The following is a 26,432-nucleotide window of genomic DNA, read 5'->3' as shown; positions in this document are numbered from 1 at the left end:
ACTTTAGTAGTCTACAAAGATTTCATACTAGTCTAGATCCCTGGAGTTATTTACAGGGTCAGGAATTCATCAGCTTTTCTTGCACACAGGAGAAAAACCTGGGCTCAAGATCAGTCTGACTTTAGAGACTTGAGTAAGTTGAATCATGCACATAATTCTAGAATCAGACTCAGTGCAGTGGAGTATAGAGATGCTCACGTTATTACAGGCGCATGAAAATGGAGACTACCTAGGGGAACAGTCTTCTCCCTTCTCAGTTTTAATGTGTGATGTTGACCCATTGGGTTGACTGATAGGCCAGAATTGCCCTTTTTGGTTAAAGGAGGTGCTGAATTTAAATTTGCTTAAATGTACGTAGTGTGCATATACATATTAACTATTCATGTCTCAAAATTTATCATTGGATATCTTTCATATCAGATTTGCACCATCTTAAATGACCGTATTTACACTGTATAGGTGTATTGTAGTTTTATTAATGATTTCCTAGGAGTACTTAGGTATATACTTTTTCTGAATTTTAAACAACGTTGCATTTGTATATGCCTCTTTGTTCTACATTGTTATATCCTTTGGATAAATTCCTGGAAATTAATTGCTTGAGGGATTTGCATTTTTATTTTATTTTTATTTAAATATTTTTATTTATTTGAGGCAGAGCAAGTGCATAAGCAGTGGGGAGGAGCTGAGGGACAGGGAGAAGCAGACTCTGAGCAGGGAGCCAAATGCTGGGAGCCTAACGCAGGGTTTATCCCAGGGTCCCTGGATCATGACCTGAGCTGAAGGCAGATGCTTAACTGACTGAGCCACCCAGGCACCCTGGGATTTTTCGTTTTAAAAAGGCTTTTGGTGTAATTTGTTAAGTTACCCTCAGAAAGATTATATTCCATTTAATTTTTTAGGCAGTATGTGGAATAATGATTTCTGTGCCTTAAACAAAATAGGTATCATCCTTTTTAATATTTTCTATTGTGTTATATGGAATATATTTTATTAATTTTGATGTTTTATTATATATTTGATTGCACAAATAACCCAATGGTATAAGAATTTTCAGTTTTCTATTTTTACCACCTTTTTTTCCCTTTTCTTTTTTGAGTTATAAAAATCGTAGAGCTATAATTTCTACATTAGGGGTATTAATTCTGTCTGCCAAGTTGCAAATAGCTTCTCTTGTTACTTGTTTTTAAACTTTGGTTTTTTAAAAAAATATAGGTTTTTTTTTTTTAATATTTATTCACAAGAGACACACAGAAAGAGAGACAGAGAGAGAGAGACAGAGAGAAAGAGAGGGAGGCAGAGGGAGAAGCAGGCTCCATGCAGGGAACCGGATGTGTGGGACTCGATCCCGGGTCTCCAGGGTCAGGCCCTGGACTGAAGGTGGCGCTAAACCCCTGAGCCACCCGGGCTGGCCCACGGGTTAGGTTTATCAATACTCTTTGTGCTTTCTGCGTTTGGCATTATGCTTAGAAAAGCTTCCTTACCCCCAGGATAATAAGAACATTTACTTATATTTAAGTTCTTTCATGGCATCTCTTTTCAACATTTAAATCTTTAATACATTTGGCAATTGTCATGAAATAAAGTGATATTGCTTGTTTTTTTAAAATATAAGTTGCTTGTTTTTTAAAATATAGATGTTACTTCTTATATACCCCTTATACATTTTGAAAAATTATTAGGTTTTAATTATTATTATTTTTTTAGTACTAGGTTTACAGAAAAATTGAGTGGAAAGTACAGTTCCTTTACAAACCCTTTTCCGTTTCCTCTCTTGTTAGCATCGTGTGTTGGTGTTACAGTTGGTAAGCCAGAATAAATATATTGTTATTAACTGTAGTTCATAGTTTACATTAGGGTTCACTTGTTTTGTTATACATTGGTAAACTTGACATATTTGTTGCTCTGATGTTATCCCTATTACAGTATCATTCAGAATAGTCACTGCCCTGAACATCTCTTGTGCTCCACCTGTTCATCCCTTCTTCCCTCCCCTTGAGCCACTAGCAACCACTGATCTGTTCACTGTCTCCATAGTTTTACCATTTCCAGAATGTCATACAGTTAGAATCATAAGTATGTAGCCTTTGCAGACAGGTTTCTTTGCCTTAACAATATGCATTTAAGTTTTCTTCATATCTTTTCATGGCATGGTAGCTCATATTTTCTTTTATTTTTTAAATACTTTATTTTTTAGAGCAGTTTTAGAGTTCACAGCAAAATTGAGAGGAAGATACAGAGATTGCCCATTTTACCTCCTGTCCCCATTATCAACATCCCCTACCAGAATAGTATACTTGTTATAATTAACAGACTTAACATGGGCACATCATTATCCCCCAAAATCCGTACTTCACCTCAGTGTTCACTCTTGTACCTTCTATAGGTTTAGGCAAATTTATAATGAAATGTACCCACCATTCGTGTCAAACAGCATAGTTGCATGGCCCCAAGAATTCTGTGTATTGTGCTTTTTCACCTCTTTCCCACGCCTAGCCCTGGCAGTCACTGATCTTTTTACTGTCTCTGTTAGTTCGCCTTTTAGAGAATGTCACGGTTGGTGGTGGTGGTGGTGGTGGAGGTGCCTCTGCCAGCTCAGCGCTGGTGTGGATCCCATTGATGCTCTGATGTGCATTTCTCTGGTGACATAAGTGCAGCATCATTCATATGCTTGTTTGCCATGTGAATAATGTCTTTGCTGAGGTGTCTGTTAAGGTCTTGATATTTTTTCCATGAAATAAGATATTTTCTCATAGATTAGAGATGTTGTCTATACTGTGTTAAATTATTACAGATTCTTAACTATTTAGACTTCTTACTCTGATCCTTATTTTTTTTTTTGTTTGAGAAAATGGTCAGAAATGTTTCTGTTTTACTGTTTGGGATGATAAAAGTAATTAAAAGCTAGAAAATTTTTTTCCTCAATCTCCTTTGAGGGTATTTCTGGAATTCTGTACTTGCCTTACTCGTAGTGTTTACTAACTTTGAATTCTTTAAGAAAGTAACAAAGATAAATGAACATGTTTTACTTAAAGTTTTATTTAAATTTGGAGAGTTCTAAAAAAAAATAAAAGTAAATAAATTTGGAGAGTTCTGAAATATGTGACTGTAAGTGATTTCCCCAAAATATATATTTTTTTGGTAATAGGAATGATTCTCTATTCCATTGGATTAGTTTTGTGTGTTCAAATTTAATTTAGAATTTTCAACTCTATAGAAAATTTCTATTGTTCCATTGTTTCTATATTTCTAATTTTATATATCATAAGTGTTGTAGCTTTTATACTTTACATCTTTGTTCAGGAACTGTTTTTCTGGGGACCCGGTTTAGTTCAAAACAGAGGAAGCACTTCCCAGACTATAAATGGCAAATAGGTATAGACTGTTAAGATTGATACAGTAGGATCAATTAAAATTAACATTTTCAATTGTGAATCAACTAAAGGGTAGTTTACTCTGATGCATGTCTTATTATTTCTCCATTTTCTCATGCTTGCTTTAGTGCATTATTTTAGTGTCATTATTTTAAAAAGGAAATAAGTGTTTTTAGAGTAGTAAATAAAAATATAATCAGTCAATTATATGTCTGGTATATATCTGGGTCAGCCTTTCAGATGAGTGGAATTAGTCTTGTCTGTTAAATGGCAGTCATTTTGACTACTTCTATATTCTCCCATTTTCTGTACATTTTTATATTAAAGACTTAAGATTAGAGCCGACTCAAGTGAAATGTTTGCATAGGTTTGTTGAAGGACTGTCATTTTACATGTGATAGTAAATTTAGCAATTTCTGATAAAATAGTATTGAGAGATGGGACTTTTGAAGTATTATTTTGCTGTGATTACATTTTTCAGTCTATATTTTGGTATAATTTTGAGTAGCCCTTATTGATATTGGATATAATTGGCATAGAAACATATAAATAACTTCTATAAACCATAATTGAAAAAGAATTTTTCATTGTCTTATCAAAGAGCTGATTAATTTTCAAAAATTTTAATACATGTGTAGTAATAGAAATTTAAAATAAATGTGTGTAAGGTTCTGTAGCACCTTAAAATACAGTCATCAAGTTTTATAGAAATCTTTTTTTTTTTCCTCAAGATTTTATTTATTCATGAGAGATACAGAGACAGAGGCAGAGACACAGGCAGAGGAAGGAGGAGAAGCAGGCTGCATACAGGAGCCTGATGTGGGGCTCAATCCTGGAACTCTGGGATCACGTCCTGAACCTAAGGCAGGCACTCAACTGCTGAGCCACCCAGGCGTCCCAGAAATTTACCTTTTTTTTAAGTGTTTTTAAATGACGTTCTTTGGTTTTTTAGCGTTAATATATTTTTTTCTCAGTATTCTTCTCTCAGACATTATTGTTATATCTCATCTCTTATTTCTTTTATTCCTTTTCCAAAAAGAGTATTCACTCTGTTAGTATTCATTGATTTGAATGTCTTAAGCGTTCAGAGTAGACTCATTGGTTTAATTCTTTATTTTTATGAGGTTGGTCTTTGGGAATAATTTGGAATTTCAGACTTAAGCACGTTAAACAGGTTTTCAGGAGAGATTGGGATTATACTAGAATTTGTTTTTGTCTTATATTTGACTTCTGTTTGTAGTAGTAACATCTGTTTTACTTTAGGCTAGTTAGCTTAATGGAACTCAATATTATACTCCCCAGTTTAGAAAAATCTAAAGAAGAAGTAGAAAGTAAGGTTTTGAATCTTAAAATGTTATTGTAGAAATATTTTTCTTGTCCTAGTAATAATCTAACTTTTTTTTGCTAAATCTTTTTAGTTATGATCAGTGATACAATTATCTTCTGACATATAAAATGTAGATTATAAAGAATAGTGACTGCTGATAGCATGGGAAATATAAAATATAAGTACTTTGGACTCCTAAGAAAAGCTCGGTCTGTGTCCAGTTTTTCCAGAGTACCCTTTTTGATTAGGTGCACCTTTGAAAAATCTGTACTGAAGTAACTGAATAAATTGTGATGGAGAAATCATTTCTGAAGAAGTGTTATGTTGCTTATCTTTATAGTCTTGAGATATCCTAAAGATGAGGTGTGGTCGACAAATGAAAAAAATATATGGGATGTTGGTCAAGATGAGATATAGGTCAAAATTAAGGATGTGTGTGTGTGTATATTTTAAAGGAAGGCGATAAATAACTGTGACAGATTGTCATATCAGGAGCAATACCACACTATACTACATGTGTTAACTATTTCAGTCCTTTTGCATATGTTTTTAGTTAGCCACGTTTGATAAGTCTCTTTTTAAGTTGGGGATAGATAGTAATCTAGTAACAGTCTGGCAATGTCAGTTATCTTGATCTCAGTAAGAAACAAAGATAACTAAATAGCTAAAGTAGATATTACAGTTCCAACAGACTAAATTCCATGCACTTTACTCACTTAAGCTCCCCTAGATTCTTCGATTCAGCTTACTTTTTGTTGTGATAAATATATGTAACAAAATTTACCATTTTTTAAGTGTACAGTTTAGGGGCATTAAAGTACATTCACATTATTTTGTGACCTTCACCACTCAGTCTATCTTCTGAACCTTTTTCATCATCCCAAACTGAAACTCTGTACCCATTAAACAATAACTCTCCATTCCCACCTTACCCCAGTCCCTCCTTACCCCATTCCTTCCTTACCCCAGTAACAACTTTTCTGTCTCTATGAATTGGAGTATTCTAGGTACTTTATATAAGGGTAGAATCACACAGTATTTGTTTTTTTGTGTCTGATTTATGCCAGTTAGTGTAGTGTCTTCAAAATTCATCCATCCATTTTATAAAATGTATCAGAATTGTATTCCTTTTAAAAGTTGAATAAGGGGATCCCTGGGTGGCTCAGCAGTTTAGTGCCTGCCTTCGGCCCAGGGCGTGACCCCAGGGTCCTGGGATCAAGTCCCACATTGGGCTCCTTTCATGGAGCCTGCTTCTCCCTCTGACTGTGTCTCTGCCTCTCTCACTCTCTCTCTCTCTGTGTCTCTCAGGAATAAATAAATAAAATCTTTAAAAAAGTCAAATAATACTATGTCCTTTGTATATACCACATTCTGTTTTTTAACTATTCATCTGTAGATGAACATTTGAATTGTATTCACCTTTCGGATACTGGGAATAATACTGCTGTGATCATTGATGTATAAATATCTGTTCGAGTCCCTGCTTTCACTTCTTTTGGGTGTATACCCAGGATCTAATGCTGGATCAAATGGTGATTCTATGTTTCAACATTTTGAGGTACCACTCTACTGTATTCCTCAATGCTGCATCATCATTTTCTCCTCCTAACAGAGATGGATGGGGTTTGATTTCTCTACATCCTCATCAGTATTTGTTTCTTTTTCTTTTTTTTAAAGATTGATATATTTATTCATGAGAGACACAGACTGAGGGAGAGAGAGAGAGAGAGGCAGAGACACAGGCAGAGGGAGAAGCAGGCTCCTCGCAAGGAGCCCGATGTGGGGACTTGATCCCGGATGCTGGGATGATGACTTGAGCCAAAGGCAGGCGCCCAACCACTGAGCCACCCAGGCGTCCCTATTTGTTACTTTCTTTTGTTGATAATAGCCACTCTAATGGGTGTTTACTCAGCTTATTTTGTCTTAAGCTTGATATAGTTAAAATTATATGAATATTTGATTCTTCAGTCCGTAAGAGCTCAGATACAGCAAATTAGAAAGGACTTTTTAATAGAAGAATCATTTCAGTTGACAGTAGCAGGATGTGAGTGAACTTTTGGAAAATTCACATAGGGAACGCTTTGTTCCTTGATCTTTCTAGATAGTAAAATGTTACTCCAAATTATACTAGTCTATATCTTTGTTGTACTGTATGATAACTACTAGCTGTAGGTGGCTATTTAAAGTAAACATAAATAAAATTATAAAACGTGTTCCTCATTCACACTAGTCATATTTTAAGTGCTGAATAGCCATATGTAGCTAGTGGCTACCATATTGGAGAGTGCAGCTATAGAATGTTTTCATCATTGTAGAAAAGATCTAGATATTCGTTAGTGATGTTTTTGAAGGTTAATATAGCAGTATTTCTCTTTTAAGTGTAGAATAAAAGGTCACAGAAAGTTAAGATTTCAAACTTGACTTACAGTAATAGAAAATATAATAAAGTTTTTACATAGTGATGTGGGCTATTTATTTTGAGATTGGTAATCATCCAATTAATACTTAGTTGCACAACATTTAGTGCACTTGGACATTTTCATTTTTTTGTAGGAGATAACTCTCCTCTCTATAGATCTATAAAATATGTGTTTCTTATATATTTAGAAATATATGTTCTACTGAAATGTATACCTACTTACACATGTATATCTTCTACAAAAAAATCTCAAGTATTTTCTGGAATAGTCCGTATTTAAATTTCCCTAATTATCACAATCTTTTTTTTTTTTTTAAGATTTTATTTATTTATTCATAAGAGACACAGAGAGAGAGAGGCAGAGACACAGGCAGAGGGAGAAGCAGGCTCCCTGCGGGGAAGCCCGATGTGGGACTCGATCCCAGGACCCCGGGATGACACCCTGAGCCAAAGGTAGATGCTTAACCGCTAGACCACCCAGGCATCCCTATCACAATCTTTTATATCCCCTACTCCTACTCACTAGTCAAGTCTCAGATATTGCAGTTGATTGCTATGTCTTTTTTGATTGCTGTGTCTTTTTTTGTTTCCTTTATACCAAAAAAAAAAAAAAAAAAAAATCCTTTCAAACAATTTTTCTTCCCTTGCATGACATTGACTTTCTAAAGAAACTGGCCAGGGACACCTGGGGGCTCAGCAGTTGAGCATCTGCCTTTGGCTCAGGGCGGGATCCTGGGGTCCCGGGATCGAGTCCCACATCGGGCTCCCTGCATGGAGCCTGCTCCTCCCTCTGCCTGTGTCTCTGCCTCTCTCTCTGTGTCTCTTATGAATGAATAAATAAAACCTTCAAAAGAAAAAAAAACTGTCCATTTGTCTTGTGGAATGTCCCCCTTCTGGATCTGTTTTTTTCCTTATTTTTTGGTGGCATTTTAACTTGTTTCTCTAGCCTCTGTATTTCTTATAACTAGAAGTTGGTTCTGATGGCTCGATTGAGGTTCAGGTTAAACAATTTTTGAAAAAAAAAAATAAAAAATAAAAATAAACAATTTTTGGTAAGAACACTTTGCTCTGATGCTCTGAATTTTGAGTTTATTTTTTCATGATGGTCATGTGAACAGTTTTATTTAGTTACTCATGGTTTACAAAATCATTTCACATGCAGTTTTCTCTAGTAATATTCTTAACACCTTGCAAAGTAGGTTGATACTATCATCTTAGTTTTTATAAACTCTTAGAAAGTTCTACAGTTCTGTTGGTTATTAAAAGGGAATTACTTTGTTTCTATTGTCTTCTGACATTGTTTTTTTAAAGGAGATATTGATCTTTTCATCATAGAAATAAAGTAAAGGTATTTTATCTGAATGTTTGCATCTGTGCATGGTGCTGTACAGGATAATGCCCCACCTTTGCTATTAGAATAATAATTTTTCCCTTTTGAAAAATCAACTCAAAATACACTGCTATGTGAGTAAAGAACTAATCGTGATGAACTTAAACATTATATAACTACCATTCAGAGCTTCTGAATGGCATGAAGAATCAATTAGTATTAATATACTAAGTTTGTATAATTCCAACTGACAGCAAAGTAACATTTTGTGCTACTTTAAGTAAATTTATGGATTCTTTTTAGAGTTTTGTCATGTTTAATCAATTGTTTTAAATATAATGTACAGTCTTTAATTTAGTATTTAACTTTTTTGTTTGCTTTACTTTGGTTAAAAGGATAGTTGAAACTACATGAGGGGTGGGACACCTGGATGGCTCAGCGTTTGAGCATCTGCCTTCAGCTCGAGGCATTTGTCCTGGTGTCTGGGGATCAAGTCCCGCATCAGGCGGACCGGACGAGGAGCCTGCTTCTCTCTCTCTCTGCCTCTTTCTCTGTGTGTTTCATGAATAAATAAATAAAATCTTTAACAAATAATAAAAGTAAAAGTAAATAAAACTACACTATGGGTTTATATTGAGATATTGGTGGTATAAAGGTAAAATACCAGTAATGACTCATGTCTTCAAAATTCATATTAATGATATTAGCTACCATCTGTTGGAGCCTATTATGTGCCATTGTGTACTTTATATGTATTATGCTCAGTCCTTGTAACAATCCACATGGTAAGAGGCAAGTTATCAGAGGTTAAGTAACTTGCTTAAACAGGTAACTAATTTGTGATGGAATAGAGATTTGAACTCAGCACTGACTTTGAAATGTAAAAAGCATATGATTTTTATACTATGCTCTGCAAGTTCTGGTATGATTATAACATACTAAAATGAGAAAACATTCACTGATTAAATATAAGATTAGGCTTATTTTACTAATCTAGACTAAAAGTTTGCTTTTGAGTTTTACTGTTTTAGCAATGAGTAGTTTAATTAGAAAATCTAAATACTTCTGATTTTTTTTTTTTTCCTCCTTTCTGTACCTCTAGATATTCAAGAATTTTATGAAGTGACCTTACTGGATAATCCAAAATGTATAGATCGTTCAAAGCAGTCTGAACCAATACAGCCTGTGAATACTTGGGAAATTTCCAGCCTTCCAAGCACTACTGTGACTTCAGAAACACTGCCAAGTAGCCTTAGCCCTAGTGTAGAGGTAAGATAAAAAAGTTTTCCTGAGGCTAAAATTTTTCAATAATCAATTTATTGGAGTGGCTACGTTTTTTCACTTTATTAAAATGGGTATTATGTGGCAATATGGGATTACAAATAATTTTGAAGAGAAAAGCTCAGAATCTCTGGTGTGCCTTTCCTAACATGTGAATGATTCGAGATCTGAAATACTTGCTTTAGACTCCTAAAAATACTTTGTGTGAGAGACCTCAATGAAATCGTATTTTGAAAAGATGGTTTTGCTCTGGTGTTTTTGTTTGTTTGTTTGTTTTTTAGAAATAGAATATAGTCCTGGGCAGATTAGTTACTACATTTACCCCAAAGATTCTCTGTATTTGGCTCAAAGATTGCAGTATTAAAACTCACTAAAGATTGATCAGTAAATTTTTTTTCATAATAAATTTATTTTTTATTGGTGTTCAATTTACCAACATACAGAATAACACCCAGTGCTCATCCCGTCAAGTGCCCCCCTCAGTGCCCGTCACCTAGTCACCCACCTCCCGCCCCCCCTCCCCTTCCACCACCCCTAGTTCGTTTCCCAGAGTTAGGAGTCTTTATGTTCTGTCTCCCTTTCTGGTATTTCCCACACATTTCTTCTCCCTTCCCTTCTATTCCCTTTCACTATTATTTATATTCCCCAAATGAATGAGACCATATAATGTTTGTCCTTCTCCGATTGACTCATTTCACTCAGCATAATACCCTCCAGTTCCATCTACATTGAAGCAAATGGTGGGTATTTGTCATTTCTAATGGCTGAGTAATATTCCATTGTATACATAAACCACATCCTCTCTATCCATCATCTTTCAATGGACACTGAGGCTCCTTCCACAGTTTGGCTATTGTGGACATTGCTGCTAGAAACATCGGGGTGCAGGTGTCTTGGCGTTTCATTGCATCTGAATCTTTGGGGTAAATCCCCAGCAGTGCAATTGCTGGGTCGTAGGGCAAGTCTATTTTTAACTCTTTGAGGAACCTCCACACAGTTTTCCAGAGTGGCTGCACCAGTTCACATTCCCACCAACAGTGTGAGAGGGTTCCCTTCTCTCCGCATCCTCTCCAACATTTGTGGCTTCCTGCCTTGTTAATTTTCCCCATTCTCACTGGTGTGAGGTGGTATCTCATTGTGGTTGTGATTTGTATTTCCCTGATGGCAAGTGATGCAGAGCATTTTCTCATGTGCAGGTTGGCCATGTCTATGTCTTCCTCTGTGAGATTTCTGTTCATATCTTTTGCCCATTTCATGATTGGATTGTTTGTTTCTTTGCTGTTGAGTTGAATAAGTTCTTTATAGATCTTGGAAACTAGCCCTATATCTGATGCGTCATTTGCAAATATCTTCTCCCATTCTGTAGGTTGTCTTTTAGTTTTGTTGACTGTATCCTTTGCTGTGCAAAAGCTTATCTTGATGAAGTCCCAGTAGTTCATTTTTTGATCAGTAAATCTTAAATTGGTTTCTGCATTTTTCTATAGTCAAAACTATTTAAGTTTTAAAAACTATTTTAATAATCTTTTTTTGTTGTGACATACTGTTGCTGGTGGAGTTAGGTAAAAGTATTAGAGTTAGATATGAAGCATTTTGTAATGAGGATTCTGAGAAACATTAGTCATTTGAATTTTGGTTGTCTGTCTGAATTTGATTCTAGTCCCTTCTAGTTTGTACTAGAGAATTGCCTGGAATATTGAATCAGCCTCTGTTTGGTGAGTAATAAATCAGGGGAAAGTAGTGGTGGGAGCAACCAGACAGCCCTTTGGTAATGAAGTAGACTGTAAGTTTTCTTTTTCATATTACATCACGTAGGATTGTAAAATTTCAGAGCAGGGACTACATCTAATTCCTCTTTCTCATTTTAAGGATCAGGAAATCGAGATCCAGAAGAAAATTAATGATTTGACGTAGCCTATTTAGCTAGTTTGGGCAAGTCTACCCTTGAATTTCTCATCTCTTAATACCCAGTTCACAGTTCTTTTTACTAATCCTGGTCTGCACTTATATATATTTTTTTGATTAGAGAGAGAGAGTCTAGGGTTGTATTGTCTTTGTGTCTTTATTTTTTAAATTACTTTTCTGTCACTCTCTGGGATCATTTCAGTTCCATTCCCTTTTGTTGATATATCATTTGCACTTATGATCGATTCCAAATAGATTTTTTAAATGTTAATCAGTAATACACAATTTATATTTCACATTTATTGTCTTAGGTTAAAAATTTTGCATTTGAGGAAACATGTTAACTTTTAAGAGAATTGAGTTTCTTATTTAATCACTTTCTGATTTTTTTTCTAGTCTGATTTATTATGTTCAACTATGAGTATAAAGCTTAGAGTTCTTATAGTTGATTTGCCTGTTTTTATAGATAATATCTGGCTCAGTAAAAAGTAAAAGTAAATGGTCATTAAGGTTAAATAAGTAAGTGGATAGTTCTGCAAGTTGGAAGTTAATTTCCGTAATAGATTTCAGTCAGAAAGATCAACAATGCGTTGAATTCCATCAAGAGTAGTATTGGAAAATTTCAGGTGTGCCCAGCTGGCTCAGTCATTGGAGTGAACAACCCTTGATCTCAGGGTTGTGAGTTGGAGCCCCATGTTGGGTATAGAGATTACTTAAAAATAAAATCTTAAGAAAAAGAAGTATTGGAAAATTTCAACTTTTATAAAATGAGGTGCTGGTACCTAGAAATGCTCTGTGTGGTGTTGGTTTCTCCATCTCCTAAAAAAGTGTAATATGGACATATTAACAGGAGAATAGGGGAATAAGAATTTTCAGATTACAAATGACAGATTTTACTAGTTAGGAAAATGGATGAGAAGGAAATATGGTTATAAATGTTGCTTAGGGCTTGGCACAATGAAAATGCTCCAGTATACTTGAAATTTATACCCATTCATGGATGGACTTAGTAACAAGAACAGGGAGATGTGTTCATCAAATGCAAGATTTTCTTAAAAAGGGGAAGATCTGTGTGTATCAAATCTGAGTTCAGTTAAAGAGAAAGTAGTTTTGCAGAGAAGACACAAAACCCTGATAGATACTAATCTGAAAAATGTAAGTAGTTTTGAAACTGATGGAGGATAGACATAAGGACTTAGAAAAAAATAAACCTGGAATGTTTAGAGATTTCATTTCTACTTTTTTTTGCAAGTCCTCTAAGAGAAGGAAAGTATAATCCCCTACTCCCCATCTATGCTTAATTTGGACAGAAAACTTGGCTAAGTGACCTTTGATTTGATCTCTTTGGACTCTTAGAGGCATGGTATTTAGGACTAAAAAGAGACTTAGATCATTTAATTCACCTTACTTGTTTTGTAGTTGAGGAGAATCCATTGACCCAAATTAAAACAAATGCAGAGGAAGTTTTTATTTCACTATAACTTGAAAAATAGGAAAATCATGAAAATATTTTGTCTTATACAAAATTTAAAATTTAGGTTTTATTGCACTTGTCCACTAATTCTTGGATAATAAAGTAAGATAATGGGGGCGCCTGGTGGTTCAGTTGCTTGAGTGGCCAGCTCTTGATTTTGGTTCAGGTCATGATCTCAGGGTTGTGAAATCCAGCCCCTAGTTGGGCTCCACACAAGGTGGAGCCTGCTTAGGATTCTCCTTCCCTCTCCCTATGCCCCCCCCTCCTTAAAAATAAATATAGGTAGTAAGGTAATGTTTTGTGACAAAGTTGCATGCAACGCAGTCTTACTGTCTCTCTTTATGTTCGTGTAGGAGTGTCCTAAGGAGGGTTTTTTTTTTTTTTGGAAAAAGTATTTGAGATTGAGCAATTTCCAGGGCATGCTTTTCTTCCTCTCTTAAAGTAAAAATCTTTTGTCTTTTAAAGCATTTGTTCACTTCCTTTCTTGTCCATTTTGTTGTTGTTGTTATAGTTGGTAACTGATCTAACTTGCCAGATCCTCATTTGTCAATTTGTGCCCTTATAACTTTATTTCTTCTATTTCTTTTGATGTAGTAAAATGAAAATTCATGCCATTTATTTTTATAGTGACATCTCATTTTCTTAGAACTTTTTTGTGTTTCGTATTTCTGTCTTCTACTTTGAACATATACCTAGTTGAGATGTTTGGAATAATGTTTGCATTATATTAATGGTTGTTTCTGGGTGATGGGGATTTTTTCTTTTTTTAAACTTTTCTGTTACTTTTTATTTTTTAATTTTTAAAAAGATTTTATTTATTCATTCATAAGAGACACAGAGAAGCAGAGATAGAGGCAAAGGCAGAAGCAGGTTCCACGCAGGGAGCCCAGTGCAGGACTGGATCCTGGGACCCCAGGATCACGCCCTGAGCTCAACTGCTGAGCCACCCAGGGGTCCCTTCTCTGTTACTTTTTAAAAATAATGAGCACTTGTCATGTTTATGGAAACAGATCTATCCTAAAATAAGAGTGAATTTTAGAAATGGTAAGGAAGAGTATTTGAAAGGAAGCATATTTGAAAGGAAGCAAGATGTGAGAGTAGGAGAAATTGCTGGATTTAATGAGAAATTCCAACAGAAAAGGATGCAGTATCCTGTTTTATTTAGTTTCTGAGTTGCTGTAACAATATCACAGATTGGGTAGTTTACAAACAACACAAATTTATTTCTCATAGTCGTGGAAGCTGGGCAGTCCAAGATCAAGTCACTGGTAGATTTAATGACTAGTGAAAGCCCATGTCCTGGTTCATTGTTGGCTCTTTTCTCAGTGTCCTCACATTGAGGAAGGGGTGAGGGAGCTCACTGGCATCTCTTTTATAAGGGCACAATCCCATTCATAAAGTCTCCTCTCATGGCCTAATCCCCTCCCAAAAGCCCCACCTTCTAATGCCATCACATTAGAGTTTTAGCATTTCAACATGTGAATTTGGGGGAAACAATCATTCAGTCTATGGCACTTCCGGTTTTTTTTTTTTTTTAAGACTTTATTTATTCACTAGAGACACAGAAGGGGGCGGGCAGAGACAGACAGAGGGAGAAGTAGGCTTCACACTGGGAGCCCCATCCCTGGTCTCCAGGTTCAGGCCCTGGGCTGAAGGCGGCGCTAAACCGCTGAGCCACCCGGGCTGCCCGGCACTTCTGTTTTTGATAATACTTTGTAGGCCAACCAAAGAGTCAACGGTTTAAAGAAAAAAAAAAAGGTGAAACCATAAAAGTAATCCTATTAATGAATTTTGGATAGGGAAAGCTTTTCTGAGCATGACGACAAAATCCTGAAAAATTAGAAGAAAACTGGATGCTGAGTTTGGAGGCACCAGAGTAACTCAGTTAAGCATCTGACTCTTGATCTCAGCTCAGGTCTTGATCTCACAGTCTAGAGTTCAAGCCCTGTGTTGGACTCCACTTAATAAAATGAAAAGGAAAAAAAAAAGAATACCGACTTTGTGGAATTTATTTGTGGACATCACAAAGTTTGATTGTTTAAGTTTGATCATAGAACTTCTGTATGAAAAGATACATTAAACAATTGAGAAATATACTGGGGGAAATTTGTTACATTTATGAAAAAGGACTAATTTCCAACCTCAATTCAAGAAACCTCTTTACAGATAAATAAGAAAAACATCAACATTCAATAGAAAAGCGACTAAAGGATGTGAATAGGCAGTTTAGAGAAAAAGAAATGCGGCCAGTGGACCAAATAAGTCTTTGAAGAGATGCTCAACCTTACTTTAAAAGCAGGCGTATCACATTGACAATGGGAGTACTTTTAACTAATTTGATTGTCAAAGGTTAATTAAATGTGAGGAAACAAACTCTTTTACTGTGTTGGTAGGAGGTACAGTGGTGCAGCTTTTCTGAAAGACAACAGTATATATTCATATCCTTTAATATAGCATGTGTTACAGCTGCAGTCACATAAATTATTAATATATATCCATATATATGCTTGTTTATTGCAGTATTATTTGTGATATTAACAAAAATCAATGGGGAAACAATCTAAGTGATTATCAGTAAGAAATGATAGGAAACTGGATAGCTCCACATTGGTCATAGAGATTATTTTTAAAAGATTAATTAAAAAAAGAAGTTGGATAAACATTATGGTACAGCCACTTAATGCAATATAAGTAGTAGGCATAAAAATATGGCTTATATATCCTCTATATTTTATTAAATGGTGGCATATTAGGAGGTATAGTATGATTGTAAAAAGAAAAAATATTAAGTTAGGTACATTTGGAAGAATACATACTTTGCTTTCAGTAATACATTTTCAGTTATCCCTGCTGTCTCCAAGCCGGGTGTTTCAGCATTGTGAATATACCAGGTCAAGAAAAAGAAAATGGAATGACTGCTAATGGTTTCCGGAATTAGATAGTGATGATGGTTGCACAACACTTGAGTATACTAAAAACCAGTGAATTGTACATTTTAAAATTTGGTGAATTTTTTGGAATGTATGTTATATTTCATTTTTAAAAAGAAATATTCCTGTACCCCAAAAATCTTCCTTGTACCTTTCTTAGTCATTACCTATATCCTCTTCCTCAAAGGACCATCTTAGTTTCTAACACCATAGATGAGTTTGCCTCTCCTAAAACTATATTTTAACAGATTGGTGCAGTATGTACTCTCTTATATCTAGCGTCTTTTTTCTTGTATTTGGGAATTTCATCCACAAGTGGAAGTTTTTTCATTCTCTCTGCTATATAATATTCCCTTGTATGATATATTGTGGTATATTTATCCGTTCTATTGATGGCTATTTGTGTTGTTTCCAGTTTGGGGTTAGTGCTGCCTTGAACATTCTTTTACAGTCAGTTCTGCCATAGCAAAACATACATGTTCTTAAAAATCAGTTTTTACAATGTAAAATGGTGCAATTAAAAACTATAGGGCTTATGTAAAAAAGGAAGTTAGAGATTCAAAGCTCAAAACTTGGTGAGTGACATATAAAAAAAGGTAAAACCTTAATAAAAATGGCAGCATAGTTTCATACAAGTTAAATGGTTAAGGAGTATGTAAGTACTACAATAAATATGGCATTTTACCTTGAAAACAACTCTTGTTTGCTATGGAAGTGTGTGTGTTAGGACTGTAGCTCGTGAATTGTACAGTGCTGATCTAGGGATTTATTTGACATTGGATGTACAGTTAGCACAACAGGTGTGGATGAACATGAATCCTAACATTCAATAAGCTAAAGTATGAAATATGTGTATTTTGTGTATGTCTATGTGGTTCATTTCATCTGGGTGCAATTTTCTGTTCTTACCTAGTGTTTCTCATGGACAAGATTGAATGTAAGCAAATGTGAAATTTGTGTCACCTAGTATTGTTCCCTAACACATTAGTTGCATTGGAACAAATTTACTTTTTCAAAGTGTTCTAGCAGAACTGTATGTGTATTTTTGGTGCACCTGTGTATGTATTTCTGTTGTTTATATACCTGGTTGTGAAAACGATATGCATATGTTTAGTTTTGGAATATAATGACAGCAGTTTTTCAAAATGGTTGTGCCTGTTTTTTATAATTACCACCAGTATATGCAGGTTTCAGTTGCTTCACAAATTTACCAACAGTTGTTATTGTCAGTCTTTTTATTAATAATTTTAATCATTTCAGTAGGTGTGTAGTAGTACTTCATATTGTTGTATTTGCATTTTCCCTATCATTAACAAGATTAATAGTTAATACCTATTCATGTTTCTTGTTCATTTTTGTTATCTTTTGTGAGATGTCTAAGTTTCTTGTCTTTTTTTTTTTTTTATTATCTTTCATCTTATTCATTTATCTGCATATGCTTCTTTTGTTGGATATATATATATAATATATATTTTCTACTACTCTGAGGCATGCTTTTCCTAATATCTTTTCAATATTTCTTAAATCTAATATAGTTCAATTTCTGGTTAATACTTTTTGTGCCTACTGAAATGTTTTTCAGTTCCAAAGTCATAAAGTTATCCTACTTTATTATTTGTCAAAAACTTTTTATGTTGCTTTTCACGGTTACATACGTAATCCATATGCAATATGCACAATTTCACATGAATCAGTATTTCATTGCATCTCCATTTTGGCACTTTTAGTCTAAACCATCCTCATTTTTTTGCCTAGATTATTGTAATGGTCCCTTTAATTGGCCCATTTGCATTCATACTTGCCCCTTTTGAATTTACGATCACTTTGCCTCCAAGATTATTTTTATAAAATGCAAGTCCTGTCATTACCCGTCTTTGACTTTCCATTCCTCTCAGAATGAACGGGGAGATCCCTAATGAGACTGAGAAATCTTAAATTATTTGAACACTGACTGTTTTCCTACTCATCTTTTAGAACTTTTTCAGTCTTTGGTCCCTGGTTCCTCTTAGCTAAGGGTCCCCACATAATAATAATTACTTTGCATAGGAAGTTTTCTCTTTCCAACTCCTACTCATTTTTAGCATTTTATTTTAAATGTCAGTTCTTCAACAAATATTGAGCCCCTATTACGTATCATGTATTGGACGAGGTTGCTTGAATAAAAGCAAAGATCTCTGTCCTCATGGAGCTTACATTCTAGCAGCAATGCAAATAATAAACAGTAAATTATCTAGTATGTTAGAAGGTGATAAGTAATACGGGAGGGGAAAAAAAGGGCAGCAGAGTGAGGGTATCAAGAATGTCAGAGTCATTTGCAATTTTACAAAGTACATTGCAGTGTACTTTGCAGTTTTTAATAGGGTATTCATGAAGGGCTGATTGAGAATGTGATATTTGTATAGAGAGTTGGAAGTTGATAACAGCTATTTGGGGGAATAACCAGTGCAAAGACGGTAAGGCATAAGGCTGGAATGTATGAGAAACAGCAAGATGCCCAGTATGGCTAGAGCGTAGTGAGTAAGGGTAAAAGTGATGGAAAGTAAGGTCAAAGGGTAAGGCAGGGACAGATATGTAAACCTTCTGCAGGATTTTGGAGTGGAAGAATGACATTATTTAACCAATCCGGCTGTTTTGTTGAAAGTAACTTATGGTAAGAGTAGAAGCAGGTGACCTGTTAGAAGTCTGTTTCAGTGATCCAGTTAAGGATGTATGTAGGCGGGAACCAGAGTGGTAATAATGGAGGTGCTAAGTGGCTGAATTATGGATATTTTAAATGTAGAACACAAGGATTTGGGACACGTTGGAAATGGGGTTGAGAGTAAGATGGAGAGCACTACAAGAGAAATTAAGGATGACTGCGAGGTCACTTCCTGATAGAAGCTGTTCTTTACCTCTCAGTTTGTCAAAGCCTCTATTATAGCACTTTCTGCCTCTGCTTGATAATATTCATCATTATTGTAATTAAATGCTGTGAATTCTATACTGTTTTGTGTTATTTTGGTGCCTCTACTAGACTGTCCTTGCGGTTAGAGACTATCATAGTTACTAATATATGTGTAGTACTTGCACAAAATAGCTGTTCAATAAATATTTTCAAATGAAGTGAGAATTGTGTCTTTTCCATATTGTAATTAAGTAATAGACTGATATTATTATATTTTTTTCTAACTTCATCCTAAAAATCTTCCAACTCCAGTAAAGTCAAGGGAATAGTACAACATACCTCCAATGATAGTCAACAATTACTAACATTTTGTCATAGTTGCTTTTTCTGTGTATGCGTATTTTTGGGAAACTGAAAATCATTTGCAGGCATCAAGCACTTAAACTATGAAAACTTCAGTATATATTACCTATGAGTAAGAATAGTCAAAGCGTTCTCCTGTGTAAACAACCATAGTACTGTTGTCACTACCAACAAAATTAATAATTTTATTTTTTCCTCAATTCATTCTTACAGTTGTCCCCAGATATATAAACTTTACCCTGCCCTTGGAGGAACAAAGGTTTCTTTCTAGTTGACAGGGAAGTTTCCTTTTACAGAAGAATACTAGCTAATAAATACAAATGAGATGATAAAATGGGGTGCAGGGAATCTATATTTTGAAAACTAATGAAATAAGTTATTCAGGGAAGGATCATTAATGGGTCAGTCAAGTAAAAATTCACTTAGTACAAGTTGCTGAAGTGCCCACCTACCTACAGATACTTAATAACTACAAAGAAAAAAACATACCTGTACAATGGAATATTGTGTACTTCTGGGGTGACACAGTATGAAATTGAATATATCATTATGAAGTCTGCTTATCAAAAATGGGTCTAATTGCCCTTTACACTAACTTCCTGTTACCAGAAATATAGGACTTCATGGAATGACTTAATGTGAGGAGACAAATAAAGAATGTGTGGTACTCTAGAAGACAACTGACATGGTCTCTTCAAAAAGTTAATGTCATTTAAAAAAGGAAAAAAAAAAAGATGGGCAGGGTAAAGCTTGTATTTTCTTTTAATGCTATTATATAAAATTTTTGCAATATTCCTTTTATTTTTTTTAAAGATTTTATTTATTCATGACAGACAGAGAGAAAGGCAGAGGGAAAAGCAGGCTCCATGCAAACGCAAAGAGCCCGATAACGGGACTCGATCCAGGACAACGGGATCACACCCTGAGTCAAAGGCTGATGCTCAACCACTGGGCTACCCAGGTGTCCCTGCAGTATTCTCTTCTAAAACAGGCTAATAAGTTTTTTCCTTTTTTGTTGGTCTCTCCTTTTTTTTTTTTTTTTAAGATTTTGTTTGTTTTGTTTCTTTGGAGGGAGGGGCAGAGGCTGAGGGAGAGGGAGAAGCAGAAGCAGACTCAGACTCCCCACTGAGCATGGAGCCCAACACAGCCCGATTCCAGAACCCTGAGATCATGACCTGAGCTGAACCCAGATGCCTAACCAAAGTCCCCATTGCTCTCTTATTGAGTGACTGAGAGATTTTTATTAATCAGTGGTTATAGGACACTCAAGTTATTCCACATTTGGGGGATCCCTTGAAGGGATCTGTGTCCTTCTGACATGACTGCATTAGTTTTTAAGCATGTCCTTGCTTTCTGGCACAGTTTTCCCAAGTTCATTTTGAGCTTCCATTGACTCGGAACAGAATCAGCCAGCAATAATGGCTTCTTTCTGTTCCATACAATTGCCTTCTCTTTGAGGTATTATCTTTGAGAGGTAAGAGTATATAGAGGCAGTTGACAGTCTTCTAACTGTAGCCTTTTGCCCTAGAACTGGTAAAATAAAATTTGAGAAACTTTAAACATTAAAAACATTAAACATTACTGCTCTAAATACATTTAAAATATTAATATTTTAAAACTATTTAATATATTCTTTCTTCCTTCCTTAAAAAACCCTCATGTATGTATTCCATAAGAATGGATAATAATCTTATTTTCAAATTACATAGTTTTAAGAGGGCATGTTCACAGACCTAATATTTTGAGGTGCCATAGGAACATCTAGATTCTTGTATAGTCTCCTAACGTGTATGAGATAAGCCAGGGTTTGGTCTAGTATTTGGAGCTAATACTCACTTTAAGAATTCAGCAAACTGTCTTTCAGGGGTGTTGTGACTGCCCAAACTTCTATTATTACTATATGGAAAAAGAGAACTCAGAAGTTCAGGCTTCAAGGCAGGTGTTTCTATCTTTATTTAATAACTTTCTTGGTAATTGGATTTGTTACCTAGACAAATGAAAATATTGCAGTGAAGTTAATAAAGTAAGGAAAGAGCTGATTAGAGATAGAAACATAATGGAAGGTTTGTTAAAAAATATTTGCAGAAATATTGGACATAAGAAAATGAAATCCTCTCTGCAGCAGTGGCTGCTAAAAATGATTTGGTATAATCTGCCATGTTTTTCTTTCCATATATATATGTTTTTAGCTTGTACTTTTGCAGCTTTGTGTTTCAGCATATCTTAATGTGTTAGATATCTTTCCATATCTATCCACGGTTGTCACATTTTTATTGATTGCTGCCTGGTATTCCTCTAAAAATAGTTGTCTTTTTTGATAGGCATTTGGCCTAAATCTATAATTACCAACTGCTGAAGTGAACCTGGAGCCAATTGTTTAATTGTGTTTAAGCCATTAAGAAAATATCGGCATTTTATTCTAAGATTTTTTTTCTGATAATAGACATTAGACTGATTTAGAATATTTATTTTACTGTCTCCTCTGAAATACAATGGTTTTTAAATTTAGCTTTTAAAACTTTTGCTAAAAAAAATACCCAGAAAACAAGAGCTATTTTATTTTTAATCATTTGTATCACTCTTTCATTTTTCTTTTTTAAAGATTTTATTCATTTATTCATTTATTCATACAGAGAGGGAGAGAGAGGCAGAGACACAGGCAGAGGGAGAAGCAGGCTCCATGCAGGGAGCCCAACATGGGACTCGATCCCAGGTCTCCAGGATCACACCCTGGGCTGAAGGTGGCGCTAAACCGCTGAGCCACCTGGGCTGCCCCACTCTTTCATTTTTCTTTTCTTTTTTTTTTTCTTCATTTTTTTTTTTTCTTTCATTTTTCTTAAAACCACTTCACTGTTGAGAGCTAGGTCTTTAGTTTACAGTAACATTTCTAAAACTCATTACGTTGTAAGCAGGAATAGATAAGTTGCAATTAAGGTTTTCATTAATTTTTAAGGTTTTTAGATGTTAGTTCACACCATGAATTGGGAATATGTATTCAGTTTTCACTGCCTTTTTTTTTCCTCTGAAAGATAGAATTAAACACTGTTCAGTGAGACTGTATTTGTTAGCATAAACTGTTTTGGTTCGTTTTCAGGAAGAAAGAAAAGGAAAAAAATTTAAATAGTTATCTCATTTGCTTTATTCCTTAAAGAAAGTAAGTGCTTAGCTCCTATTTCCTTGGTTAAGAATATTTAAAGTTATACAAATACTACCACCACTACCTTTTACAGATTTGCTTTTGAATTGGAGTATTTGTTTTTCCTTAAATTCTCTGCTTCAATGTCCTTTGTGCCATTCCTTTCAACTAGAATGTCCATATCTTTCTCCATCTTGGACGGCCCAGCTCAGAAACCTTCCATGTGAGGTTCTCAATCCATCTTTTAGCTGAAACTAATCTGTTCTGAATGCCTGTGGCAGGCACTTTGTACCTTTTTTATGGGACTTACATTTTACTGCTATTTGGGCTCTATTTCAGTCTTTCTCTTTTAAATAATGTAGTATTTTGAAAAAAATTTCTATATTCAGAAGAATTGCAAGAATAGTAAGATACACTGCCATCTTGTCACGTTTGTTTGCTTTCTGTACATACACACACATATATAAGCTTTTATTTTTGCTGACCCATTTGAGAGCAAATTGCAGGCCTCACGAATCTTTTACCCTTAAATACTTCATGTACTCCTATGAACAAGGGCATTTTTCTTTAAAAAAAAATATTTTATATGACTATGTTTAAAAACACCTAGTATGCAATTATAAGACAGGAAATTTAAAATTAATATAATTCCATTATCTATACAATGCTATTATCAGTCCATATTCAAAATCAGTACATTTTTAATCTTTGACCACCTATCCTATAATTCTTTATCCCTGAAGCAAACTTCCACTTTAGTTCTTACTATGGACTTTGGAAGACAGCTGACAAAATTTTATAATACAACTTTATGAACCATCACAATTTTTAATCCTTGCCTTTGAAATAATTGGCAGTCAGGTATTGATGATTGGTGCCTTTTTCTATTTCCTTTATCATTGAACTCAAGGTTCTTATCTTTCTTCTTGATGTTCTGTTTTCCTAGCAGATGTCTCTCTCTCTCTGAGACACTAGTCTGAACTCTACTTCACTCTTCTACAGTGTTGTCTCTTTCCAATTTTTAGGCGAAATGTTCTGAAATAAATAGAATATGCGAAATTTGAAATGATGTACAACACTTACGCAAAGCCCCTATAATTAAAAAGCTGATAGGTATACAAGGGAACTGTACATGAGATATCTGCAGGTGATTTTTGATGACCACTATGCTGTTACTTTACATTCACTATTACTTAATATCTTGTATTTTCTTATTTATATCTTAGGACAGTCTTATCTCATCATTTAAGTGATAGTTGCAAGTACTAGAACCGAAGGACATAGCCCTCCTTGAAATGTAACTGGAATATAAAGAAATGCTATGAAAGAAGTGAAACAACTGCCATATTATGCCCAGCTGTTAATCTAGGAGAAAACTTGGCAAAGTTATCCATTTACTAAGAAAAAAAGTCTTTGTTAAAGCTTAGGTATGCCACAGTAGTAATAGATTTATATGCTGCAAGAAGGCGGCATCCCAATATATCTTGAATTATGAGTTATGATTATATGACGTTTTCAGTAGCTAATTTAGGTAATTTTGATTGTTCTATGTATGTGTCAGGATCTGTTACTATCTTCAGTATTAGAACAATGATATCTCCTCTTGTGCTCATAAACCCTGCCCACCCCCTTTTTGGATTAGCAACAAGCTACAAGCTTATTGTAAAAATTGCTAACTTTATAGAAGTAAGTTTTCAATTATGTGAAAGTCACCTTCTCAAATAATGCTAACAGCTTCTGTTCTGCTCTTAATCTTTTTCTCTTTGGAATCTCATTCTCTACTCTCACTTAATATCTGTAACCTCTTTCTCTTTCTCAGACCTTTGTAACTTTCTTTCCTTTATCTTATAAATATATTCAAAGATTCTACTAAAAGAAAAACAGAAAAAAAGTTCTTCTTTGTAGGACCTGAGAGCTTGCTTACCTTTTTTTCCTAGCTAAGCTTCTTGAAAAAAGTAGTTTACCTTTTTTCTTTCTTTCCTTCTCATTCTTAATACACTGTAACCTGGCTTCTGACACTCCTTTTCCACGGTTAACTTCTCTCTTATTTTCAGTTATTTACCTTAAAAAAAAAAAATCTGTGATTACAATAATTCCAGCATATCTTAAAATATACATATACAGAAAAGTGATTGAAAGTCATCTTTTTTAAACATTCTTTCTCTGAGGTAGTCTCTTTTAACCATTTGATACATATTCAGCTAAATCCTATATGTTAATGTATTATTTAGCTCATACATCTTGAAAAATGAGACATATATACATTTGGCTTTCTGAATCTGTGTACTTAGATATATTGCACTACATTGTATAATAGAGAGCAAATTGCTTAATTTAACTTGTTTTAGTTTCATCTGTAAAGAACAGCTCACCTAATATGGCACTTTTAGTACGAAATAGGATAATTTATGCAAAACTTAGATCAGGGTCTGACACACATATTAAGTGTTCGATAAATGATAGATTTTAAAAATAAATCTTTATATCAAAATGTTGCATACTCATTAGTAATTTATTAACGTAGCAAAGGATAAAGAACCTTTTTTTCCCCCCCAGTCTTCTCTTGTGTTATATTTTTGACACTACTTTTCATCCATTAAAGTTTTGTCATGAGGCTGTAGCAGTTGAATCACATCTGCAGACTTCACTTATAATTCTGGTTCTCTTGCTCTTTCCACCACATCTCCAGTTACTTCCTGCACTGAAGTCTTGCTCCCCTCAAAGTCATCCTTGAGGGTTGGAATCAGCTTCTTCCAAACTCCTCTGAATGTTCATATTTTGAACTCTTCCCATGAAGAATTTTTTTTCCATACCACAGAGGTTCTTAATGGCCTCTAGAATGGTGAATCTTTTCCAGAAAGTTTTCAATTTACTTTGCTCAGATCCATCAGAGGAGTCTATCTATGGCAGCTATAGCCTTACAAAATATATTTCTTAAGACTTGAAGGTTGAAATTACTCCTCAATTCATGGGCTGCAGAATAGCTGTGTTATTAGCAGGTATGAAAACATTAATCTCATTGTACATTTCCATCAGAACTCTTGGGTGATCAGGTGCATTGTCAATGAGCAGTAATATTTTGAAAAGAATCTCTTTTTTTCTGAGCGATAGGTCTCAACAATGGACTTAAGATATACAGTAAATGATGTCGTAAAAAGATGCTGTTGGGCACCTAGGTGGCTCAGTTGGTTAAGTGCCTGCCTTCAGCTCAGGTCATGATCCCAGGGTCCCAGGGTCCTGGGATCGAGTCCCACATTGGGCTCCCTGCCCTGCAAGGAGTCTGCTTCTCCCTCTGCTTTTCTCCCCCGTCACCCTCCCACCTCCAAATAAATAAATGCTTTTTTAAAAAAAGATGCTGTCATCCAGGCTTTGTTATTCCATTTATAGAGCACAGGCAGAGTAGATTTAGCATAATTCTTAAGGGCCCTAGGATTTTCAGAATGGCAAATGAGTATTAGCTTCAACCTCAAGTCACCAGATGCATTTGCCCCTAACAAGAGAATTAGCCTGTCCTTCAAAACTTTCAAGTCAGGCATTGACTTCTCTAGCTATGAAAAGTCTTCAATGACATCTTTCTCCAGTAGAAGGCTGTTTCATTAATATTGAATATCTGTTGTTTAGTGTGGCCACCTTCATGAATTATCTTGGTTAGATTGCCTGGATAACTTGCTTCTGTATCCATACTTGCTGCTTCACCTTGCAGTTTTATGTTATGCAGACAGCTGCTTTCCTTAAACTTCATAAACCAACCTCTGCTAGCTTCCAACTTTTCTTCTGCAGCTTCTTCACCTGTCAGCCTTCACAGAATTGTAGAGAGTTAGTAGGGCTTTATTCTGGATTAGATTTTGGCTTACAGGAATGTTGTATCTAGTTTGCTCTTCTATTCAATAAATTTTTTTAAAGGTTTTATTTATTTATTCATAGAGATGCAGAGAATGAGAGAGAGAGAGGCAGAGACACAGGCAGAGGGAGAAGCAGGCTCCATGCAGAGAGCCTGACGTGGGACTCAATC

At 34.9% G+C, this 26,432-nt stretch overlaps 1 protein-coding gene across 24 annotated transcripts in view; it reads left to right on the top strand.

The window, feature by feature from the left end:
- The window catches only part of DLG1 (discs large MAGUK scaffold protein 1), a 236,889-nt gene that overhangs the window by 7,112 nt on the left and 203,345 nt on the right, over positions 1-26,432 (top strand). For all 24 annotated transcript variants that reach the window (XM_049105598.1, XM_025473488.3, XM_049105596.1 and 21 more), the window contains exon 4: positions 9,553-9,719. In XM_049105598.1, coding sequence (XP_048961555.1) covers positions 9,553-9,719 — 167 coding nt within the window. The remainder of the gene's footprint in view (positions 1-9,552; positions 9,720-26,432) is intronic.

Source organism: Canis lupus, chromosome 33 (genome assembly GCF_003254725.2).
Source record: "Canis lupus dingo isolate Sandy chromosome 33, ASM325472v2, whole genome shotgun sequence".
Taxonomy (NCBI): Eukaryota; Metazoa; Chordata; class Mammalia; order Carnivora; family Canidae; genus Canis; species Canis lupus.
The sequence above is the reverse complement of the archived record's forward strand: the minus strand, read 5'-3'. Positions and strand labels throughout refer to the sequence as shown.